Source organism: Erythranthe guttata, chromosome 6 (genome assembly GCF_056151865.1).
Source record: "Erythranthe guttata isolate IM_541 chromosome 6, IM_541, whole genome shotgun sequence".
NCBI classification, from domain to species: domain Eukaryota; kingdom Viridiplantae; phylum Streptophyta; class Magnoliopsida; order Lamiales; family Phrymaceae; genus Erythranthe; species Erythranthe guttata.
In genome coordinates, this window is record NC_142538.1 from 16,899,707 (window position 1) to 16,909,527 (window position 9,821).

Consider the following 9,821-nt stretch of genomic DNA (forward strand, 5'->3'; position numbering starts at 1 on the left):
CAAATTCGGTACGTAATTGGAGTTATTTTTCCACTCCTAAATAGATTTAAAATGACAATAATACTCAATTTATTTATAATAAAGGAGTGAAAAAACCAAATATTCATAAATTTCAAGAAATTTTTAATTTTGTATAAAACGAAGGGCCAAATTTAATTTTTTTTAAATTTGATAATAAATTCTTAAACGAAGCCCTGGTTTCTCTAGTCACACATATACTCTCTTCCAGAACCACCGAACATGAGAAGGAAACGCGGCGGCGCCGGCGGTGGTGGTGGCGACGGAGCAAACCGGTCGAGTTTCGATCGAGAGCTCCGCCGCGATATCCTCGAAGACTGGAAGAGCTACGAAACAGTCGAGCAATTGGTGGAGCACCTCCGCTCCAAATACCCCCACTACGCCCGTCAGAAGCGGCAGCCCTTCACCAAACGCGTGGACCCGATTTTCCAGTCCATAAGCCGGAGAAACGACGCCGTCTATGATTCCAACGGCGACGGAGATACTCCAGTTAAAAAGAAACGGAGGAAAACGGACGACGAGAGGGAAGAGAAACTACAGCGTATTGAGGCTCAGCACTTGAGGAGCCGGAGCAGAGGCGGCGATGCTTCGAACAACAACAGCAGCAGCGGCGGCGGCGGCGGCTCGTCTTCATCTGTGGACTCCGCTGGTTCCTCCGATGAAGAGGTGTCCACGTCATCAGCAGATGCCATATTTGGGGAGAAGTTCGAGCCGGAATTCGACGTGCTGAAGTCGATGATGAGGGAGAATTTGCGTAAGAAAACGAAGAAATTGGGGGTGAAGAATGTGACAGAGGTTAAGGAAGATTTAGAATTGGAGATTGTGGATAACAAGGGTGTGAAGAATGTGAACTTAGTGAATGAGGAAGGTAAATCGGGCAATACTCCGAGGAAAATTAGTAAGAAAAATAGCAATGGTGAGATTAGCAATGAGATTAAAGGGCCAATGTTTAAAGATTTAGGGGGAATGTGTAGAGTGATTGAGGAATTAAAGATGGAGGTTATCGTGCCGTTGTATCATCCACATCTGCCACGCCGCCTCGGAGTCAAACCTATGGCGGGGATTTTATTGCACGGGCCACCAGGTTGTGGGAAGACAAAGTTGGCTCATGCCATTGCTAACGAGACCGGAATTCCATTTTACAAAATTTCCGCGACTGAATTGGTTTCTGGAGTTTCAGGTATATTACATTTTTTTCGAGGTTATTGTAAGCTTGGTTAATTGTGCGAAATGCGAATTACTGTTGCGAATGCATGGTTTAATTTTTTGAAAGGGACTCGATAAGAATTCGTGATAACAGCTTTATCCCGATGCAATGAAGATGTGTAGATTTATACGAGGATTAGCTACAGTATGGCACATTTCCGAATTTTGTGTTACCTCTACATAATATGATTACATTTGACGTGATATTTTAATAAATGCAAAAAGAGTAATTGCTGAGATCCAATTGAATGAAACGTTGTTGAAATTGAGTTCACCAGAGCATGGCTTTGATCTGTTGGTTTATTAAGGTCCTCGTAAATTGATCGACCAGATTTATGGTTTATATGTTGGTCGTAATCTGCTATCTGTGCGACCTGGATTCAAATGCCATGCTTAGTTACATTAGGATCGTGATGTTACACTGATATACATGTATGGTTTTTCTTTCTTTTGTGCAATAATTTTCATAAAATAGCCTGAAAGTACCTTCGTCTTCGGCAAGTTAGTTTGATAAACAAACTGCAACAATTCTACAGTTTTCTGAAGTCTACTTGTCAACCAAACACACCATCACTTTCTGTTATCGCATATCAATATTCACCACTCCGAGATCATATTGTGGGAATAAACTTTAGAGCTCAACTTTCTATTTTCTTTTAGGTTTACGTTTTTATAGAACTTAAAGCTCACCTTGAGGATTCATCGTCTCTTTCTTTTTCCTTTGTCTTTTGTGAACCTCTTCAGGTGCATCAGAAGAAAATATTCGAGACTTGTTCTCAAAAGCATACAGGACAGCACCATCTATCGTCTTCATCGATGAAATTGATGCAATTGCTTCAAAAAGGGAAAATCTGCAGAGGGAAATGGAGCGGCGCATTGTGACACAGTTGATGACATGCATGGACGAATCAAACAGGCTTGTAAAACCTGTTGACAACGATGCAGATTCTGAAAATTCTGGTTCCAGACCTGGCTACGTGCTTGTAATTGGAGCAACTAACAGACCCGATGCTGTTGACTCTGCCTTAAGGAGGCCTGGAAGATTTGATCGTGAAATTGTTTTAGGTGTTCCAGACGAAAGTGCTCGGATTGAAATACTGTCTGTGCTGACTCACAACCTTAAAGTTGAAGGTGCTTTTGATCTTGGGAAAATAGCTAGGGCTACTCCGGGGTTTGTTGGAGCAGATTTGGCAGCACTAGCCAACAAGGCTGGTAACCTTGCGATGAAGAGAATCATAGACGAGAGAAAGGCTGAGTTTTTCAAAGAATCTACAAGCAGGGACGGTAGTGAAGATTGGTGGAGGCAACCATGGTCAGACGAAGAAATGGAGAAACTCAGCATTACCATGAATGACTTTGAGGTAACCTGTCGGTAGATAGTGATTTGGTGTTGATGCTGGATTTTCATTTTTCCGCATTCAAATTTTCCAAACTACTGCGTAAACCTGACTTTGTATCTTTATAAGCTTTGATTCTGCAAAAAAAAGACACTAGTTATGTTCACATACTCCATGTGAAGCAGACAGAAAACAATTACTGTAAATTTGTATCGACAACTACCTAAATGATAATTCAACTACATAATTAATAGAACCAAAATTGCTTTTAACCGATATTCTGATGCATATGAGCTTTCCATTACACTGATGGCAGGAAGCTGCTAAAATGGTTCAACCTTCTTCTAGAAGGGAAGGATTTTCTGCTATACCAACTGAGAAATGGGATGATGTTGGAGGTCTTAGTTTGCTCAGACAGGAGTTTGACAGCTATATAGTTAGACGTGTAAAGTTTCCTGAAGAGTATGAGGTAAGTTATCCAATTGTGTAATTCATTGAGCTTATCTAGATTATTTTGCAGTAAAACTAGACTCTTTTCTTTCTGCATAGATTTAAATTTCTCAGCAGCCGATTAAATTGTCTGTGTTCAATGTTTCTGGTAACAATGTCATTTTTGTTCTATTCTATCGAACTGCATCAGAATTGTATAAAACTTGAATTCATTTAGACTGTAATTATGTAAAAATAAGCATATCTATCCCCTACAAAAGAGCTGTCAGTATATTTTTCTACTTGCCCTTCCACTAAGCAACTCTCAGGTATTTGGAGCCGTTAATTAAATTCTGTGTTTGTAGGAATTTGGGGTGAATTTGGAGACGGGATTTTTACTTTATGGGCCTCCAGGCTGCGGAAAGACATTGATTGCCAAAGCTGTTGCTAATGAAGCGGGAGCTAATTTTATACATATCAAGGTTCTCCCTTAGTGTTTTCTTTTTTTTTTGACCATAATTTACTTTGGGAAAATCGAGACAGTGATTTCTTACAGTATTACTTTTCTTCTACATCAAGGGCCCTGAGCTTCTGAACAAATATGTCGGTGAAAGTGAGTTGGCAGTGCGGACAATATTCAATCGTGCTAGAACATGTTCTCCATGCATCCTTTTCTTCGATGAGGTACTTTTTGTTTTCCTTGTAACTGTTTTCCGGTCTCGTATTAGTCCGACGGTTTCATTTTTGTTGATGTTGTCTTAACATGGTTTGTTGTACTAGAAAAACTTAAAACATCCGTGAATCGCCGACTAAGAATGATCTTTGATGTATAAATTCGGATCTCAGAATTGTTTGCCTACTTGATTGTTTCGCTCAGAAAATTTGGTCACGAGGCGTATATATTTTTATCAGGTGGATGCATTGACAACAAAGCGTGGTACAGAAGGGGGTTGGGTTGTTGAGCGGCTCTTGAACCAGGTTACTAAAGCAACACCTTTCCAACGGGATATTTATTTAAAATTTAATTTTACTTAAATTGTACACACCTTTATGGACTGAGAATGGATGATATCTGCCATTGCAGCTTCTAATAGAGCTAGACGGTGCAGAACATAGACGGGGTGTTTATGTGATTGGCGCTACAAATAGGTAAGTTCGAAGTTTTTTCAGGTTTTCGGACATTTTCATGGAATGTTGACTAGAATATATTCTACCGAAATATTTATCATTTGGTCCCTTATCTTGACATTTCTCATCTTGCTGACGTATTGGCAGGCCCGAAGTCATGGACCGGGCTTTGCTTCGGCCCGGAAGATTTGGGAAGCTTATGTATGTTCCTCTCCCTACTCCAGATGAAAGAGGAATGATTTTGAAAGCTCATGCTCGGAAAATGCCCATAGATGCCAATGTGGACCTGATAGCTCTTGGCAAAGACAGTGCGTGTGAAAATCTTAGTGGCGCTGATCTCAAAGCTCTGGTATTTCTCTATCTTTTTGCCTTCGGCTCTTCCTTTTTTCTTTTTTTTTTTTTTTTTTTTTTTTTAAATTATTATCCTCCCTCTGTTCCGTAAAGAATGGCCCTTTTGATTTTTTTTTTTGTTTAGAGATTAGCAAAAATCAACTTTCGATGCTTTCAAAATCACACGTTGTGGAAATAAACAGAAGAACACTTAAAATTTAGTGTTGGTTTGAGAATAGACCGATTACTTGAAGTGTTTATGTATGTAGAATAACGGAATTACACCCCGTGAATTAGCTGGCAACACCGAAGGAACTTCCTTTTACAAAATGAAAATGAAGGATATAGGATAGTTGCATAATGCAATAAGTCCCTAGTGTTGTTGTGAAGGACAAACATAGTTAACTATTCAAAAAAAAAAAAAAAAAAAAAAAAGGAAGCTTGTGGTAATAATTAACGTTTTCCTGACAAGACGTACATTTTCTTTCAAAATTTTAGATAAATGGAGCTGCGATGGCTGCCCTTCAAGATAAACTGATGAATGAAGCTGCTATAGCTGCCCTTAAAGTGAAAATGTTGAACGAAGCTGCTATGGCTACCCTTGAAGACAAACTGATGAATGAAGCTGCCATGGCTGCCCTCAAAGAGAAACGGACCTTGTGTAGGACCATCAAAGACGTACATTTCAGGAGAACGTTGGAGAATGTCTCGCCTTCCGTTTCGGACAAGGTATATAGTTTACCACTTGCATTCTTCTAATTTTTTAATTTTTTTTGACCGAATGCGAATATATATATATATATATATATATATATATATATATATATATATATATATATATATATATTAAGCATTGCATTCTGCATTCTTCTAATTTTCGCCTTTCGGAGCATTGCTTCAATATGTTCTCTCTCCTAATCGGTGCACTTTTTTTTTTTCGGTTCAGCAAATACAATATTACAACCGTTTGTCTGAAAGCTTCAAAGGTGTTTGAGAGCAGAGTCAATGCTTACTATAGAGGATTATATAAAGGGCAGTTCCGTGATATGAATGTGCGACGATTTATCGCGCCTATTGTCGGGCGAGGAGGTGAATTTTGCATTCTCAGAAGAAAATGTTTCGATTTCTTGGTAGTTATCATCAATGGTGGTTTATTTTATTTATTTTTAAATTTTTTTGGGGCTATATTTTTCATTCTATTCCATATCGGAGCTTTGTTAAAGATATGGTGTAGCTATTTATTGTGCACAACAGTTACAGATTCTATGATTGTGGTTGAGGAAACTGACTTTTTTCACTATATACATATATTGCTTTTCCACGATTCCGATTTTTGACTTGACCGTCTGAGTGCTGATGCCGGCAAACCCTTCCCCGACACACATTTTTGTTGGTCTCCCGGAAAGCGCGAACTTTTCTTCTGGACTGGACTTACTTCACTCTATGCTCGTTCTATCACTTTATATTTGACCGAGCCATTTGTGCTACATCAATACAAAACATTTAGATTTTATTAGTAAAATTTGTACTAATTTCAAATTTGTATCTCGTTATTTGTATTACATAAATAACAACGCCGTCATTTAAATTTATAAATTTAGAGAGAGAAAAAATATTTATTTATTTTACTTCTATGGTGAGGGTACAATTCGCTAAATTAATTTTAACGAAAGGCTTCAAGACGAATAAATAAATATATTTATATATCTTATTTTCATAAATTTTGAGGGCATAAATATCTTATGTTGGAACTTAGGTGGTGCAAAATATAATTTAGCCTAAAGTGGAGCCTCTGAAGTCAAAATAAAATAAACTATATAATATATATATATAGGGAAATTAGAGATATATTATATTAAATAAAATATTTATTAAAATAGGGTAGAAATTGAAGGCGGGGATTTGAAAAAGAATGTCGGGCGGGAGAAATCGATCACCGATCACTCCTCCGAAGAATTCCCTCCCTCCTCAAGAACTCATCGACGATCTCTGCAGGTATATACATACATACATACATATATATAATTGTATACGTACATACATACACGCGCTGCATCTCTGAGTATATTATTTTCTGTTTTATGAATTCGCCCAACTCAGTTGGAAACTAATTTGCCCCAAATTTTTTTTTCTTGAGTACGCCATTTTAATGTGGGTCTGATTTACTGGGTCGGGTCGGTAACAAATGCAGAATGTGTGATTTGGGCGTAATTTTTTCGGTGGGAGTACTGATTCTAATTTTAAGGGTTTTGAGGAGTACTGATTGAGATTTTTATGTTTGATTTTGACGATTCTAGATTAAAATTCCAGCACACGATGTTGTTTTTCTTGGGGCAAAGTTGTAATATTGACGGGATCTTGTGTCGATGAATCCCCTTGAAATATTATTAGTTTCGATTTATCGTTTATGTTGAGGAGATATTGTAAGAAAAATCAGGGGATTTATTATTTAGTTTTTTCGATTTTTTTGTCATTTGCTGCAATCTTGATGGAATTTTTTGACGAGCCGTTTTTATCCGGTAATTTTTGTTCTTCTAAGATATTTACCGATCATTTTGTTTGCAGCCGTTTGGTTGTGAATACGCCTAAGGAAGATCAGCGCTCTTTCGAGAGGCTTTTGTTTCTTGTGGAGAGTGCACATTGGTTTTACGAAGATAATGCAGTCGAAAACGACCCATCTTTGAAGTCATTAACTTTGAAGCAATTTACTTACTTACGTATCCTTTTACGACTTACATATTCTTGCATCCCCATTTTCTTATTCAACTATAAACGAGGGTTGAAATTGTGATACTGTAATGTGTTTACATATTCTTTAAACTTCAATATTTTTCCTTAACTTGTTACAAGTGTTTAACAACTGCGAAGTACTAAAACCGTATGTACCCTATTTGGATGACATATTTAAGGACTTTACTGCATATAAATTTCGAGTTCCGGTAGCAGGGGCAATTATACTGGATGAAACTCATGAACGGGTGAGTGTTTTTTTTTTTGCTCAAAATTATTTAGTTGCTCTGTAAAAAGCCGTATTTCTGTATGTTTTACTATGTTTTGCGCATGTTCCTAAACTGATTATGAAAAAGGCTTTATATCTCTTTACGTTTGTTATGCTTGATTCAACTTTTTGCCCGAAATGAAAAAGGCTCAAGTGAACAGCATTGGCATTTTCAGTTATACACACACACACACACACATATATATATATATATATATATATATATATTACTCGTATATATTTAATGTTCTTGAAGACCTCTCAGACAGATTTAATCATCGAATGCTACATCAGAATAATTCAGCTGCAAAATTGAGAATTTTTCATGATAGCGCTATGTAAACTAGTAAATATGACATGAAAGGCGAGATAAAAAATCAAGTATGATGCTATTATGAGAGTTATGAGAGCGAGGATTACTGAATATGATACTTACATCTTGTGTGTGTAATCGTATGACGGGAGAAAAACTTTTTTTTTTATTTTTATGAGCAAGCTTTAATTCTTTATCTATAGGAAATAAACTTATTCCAGGTTTATCATTTGCCTTCGGTTTAACGTGTGTTTTGATCTTCGGAATTGTCTATCTTTGTGCACGCAGTGCTTATTAGTGAAGGGATGGAAAGGGAATAGTTGGTCATTTCCTCGTGGAAAAAAGTGCAAAGACGAGGAAGACCATAAATGTGCCATTAGAGAAGTATGCACGACACGACAGTCTTCTTAATTAAAAGTTCATATTCATCTTTTTTTTTTTTTCTTTCCTCAAACATGTGAACTGGATTTTTTTTTCTAACATTATCAGGTCCTAGAGGAAACAGGTTTCGATGTTTCGGAACTTCTTAATGAAGACGAATACATTGAAATGTTTTTTGGACAGCAGAGAGCGAGATTGTACATAATTTCGGGTGTGAATGATCAGACCCCCTTTGCTCCCCTCTGTAAGAAAGAGATAAGTGTATGTCTATGATAACCATATAATTTTTTTTTTTAATTTAAAAAAAATTTATTTTTTAATTTTTGTTTAAAATTTTTTTTGGTAGGAAATTGCATGGAAGCGCCTTAATGAACTCGGACCAGCAAACGACAATGTCACATCTCGTGGAATCACAGGGCTCAAGCTCTATATGGTTGCTCCATTTTTGGCGTAAGTATATATATATATATATATATATATATATATATATATATATATATATATAGCCAATAGCAATAAACTTTTTTGAAATCTTCGAGGCTTCACTTGGATTAGAAGGTTTGATGGGAGGATTTCAAATCCGAAATAGTAAATTGTTTGGATGAAAAGAATCTATTTACTCCTTCAAACACAAATATTCCCATCGAAAATGAAACTTGAAATATTTTCCGTATTTATAGAAACTAATTAAGAATCATTTTGCAGGTCTTTGAAGTTATGGATTTCAGTACATCCACCTCCAGTAGCACCTAAACCCTATAAACCCCGAAAAGGTCTAGTATTCTTGCAAAACAGCCTTTTGACCCTTTAAAATTTAGATATAGAACCGAAAAGTTGGGTTCTCGATCTACATGTTTATATTATTAAATATTACATTCGAAACTAAAAATACCGCGTAATTCTGCTGACGAGTTTGTCTTGATATTTTTTTTTTAAAGGATTTAGCGTGTGGAATGTGAAAAACATCGAGAAGCAGCCAAGTAAAGCAGTGATTAATAATGCCCATCGACCAATAAGAAGCTTCTTAGACTTCCGGTTAGATATTGGAAAGATACTGAATGCAGTGGATTATGCATTCTTTTCTTCTTGAATGGTGAAACCATTTTTTTCTTTTTGAAAGACAACTGAAGAAGTTATATAACCAATACCTTACAGGTTAGTTGCTGTATAATATTGTATAGTTTTCGCATAGCTTATATACTTCGTTCGTTGATTGGATCACATGATTCTTGTTCAGTTTCGATTCTATTATTATTATTAATTTTTTTTATTAATTTTTTTTTTAATTTTTTTTTTAAATGTTGATGAAGACTCTGGTGACTGTCTTAATGTTTTGTTTGTTATACCTTCAAGATTTGCAAAAGAAAAAAAGAAAAGGAATCAACAGATCAAAATTGCTTCTAAGTTCTAATTTCTAAATGCTACACTACACATATATATATAAATATGTATGTATAAATTATACATAGTGTTCAATCGGTAATACCGTACCAAACTGTACCGGAATTTCGTTGAGTCTAAATTTCGGTACTCCAAAAATTTGTACCGTTTACTGAATTAATTCGTTAAAGAATTTTAAAATAAAATATGTATTAAATATTTCGATGTTCGGTACGGTTTTTTACCGAATTAATTAGGTTTTTTTGGTTCGGTACCGTAAAATCGAAATCATATTTTAATA

General features: G+C 36.1%; 2 protein-coding genes across 2 annotated transcripts; both read left to right on the forward strand.

Moving 5' to 3' along the window:
- Positions 1 to 133: 133 nt before the first annotated feature.
- Positions 134 to 5,769, forward strand: LOC105955376 (cell division control protein 48 homolog C). Its single transcript, XM_088820000.1, has 10 exons — positions 134 to 1,198; positions 1,969 to 2,585; positions 2,878 to 3,030; positions 3,356 to 3,472; positions 3,570 to 3,674; positions 3,903 to 3,968; positions 4,075 to 4,139; positions 4,266 to 4,467; positions 4,947 to 5,177; positions 5,395 to 5,769. Exons 1-10 carry the CDS (start codon positions 241 to 243, stop codon positions 5,440 to 5,442), a joined length of 2,562 nt encoding a protein of 853 aa, XP_088676126.1. The 5' UTR covers positions 134 to 240; the 3' UTR covers positions 5,443 to 5,769.
- A 535-nt stretch (positions 5,770 to 6,304) lies between these two features.
- LOC105955692 (mRNA-decapping enzyme subunit 2) lies at positions 6,305 to 9,414 on the forward strand. The gene is made up of 8 exons (XM_012979474.2): positions 6,305 to 6,443; positions 7,014 to 7,165; positions 7,299 to 7,426; positions 8,048 to 8,143; positions 8,249 to 8,401; positions 8,487 to 8,590; positions 8,846 to 8,913; positions 9,079 to 9,414. Exons 1-8 carry the CDS (start codon positions 6,361 to 6,363, stop codon positions 9,228 to 9,230), a joined length of 936 nt encoding a protein of 311 aa, XP_012834928.2. The 5' UTR covers positions 6,305 to 6,360; the 3' UTR covers positions 9,231 to 9,414.
- Positions 9,415 to 9,821: the final 407 nt, after the last annotated feature.

Coding starts and splice junctions, on each gene's coding strand:
- LOC105955692 (XM_012979474.2), top strand. CDS start 6,361: ATGTCGGGCGGGAGAAATCGATCACCGATCACTCCTCCGAAGAATTCC. Junction 6,444..7,013: donor CTCATCGACGATCTCTGCAG/GTATATACATAC, acceptor TTTTGTTTGCAG/CCGTTTGGTTGTGAATACGC. Junction 7,427..8,047: donor TGGATGAAACTCATGAACGG/GTGAGTGTTTTT, acceptor TTGTGCACGCAG/TGCTTATTAGTGAAGGGATG.
- LOC105955376 (XM_088820000.1), top strand. CDS start 241: ATGAGAAGGAAACGCGGCGGCGCCGGCGGTGGTGGTGGCGACGGAGCA. Junction 3,473..3,569: donor CTAATTTTATACATATCAAG/GTTCTCCCTTAG, acceptor TTCTACATCAAG/GGCCCTGAGCTTCTGAACAA. Junction 3,969..4,074: donor TTGAGCGGCTCTTGAACCAG/GTTACTAAAGCA, acceptor CTGCCATTGCAG/CTTCTAATAGAGCTAGACGG.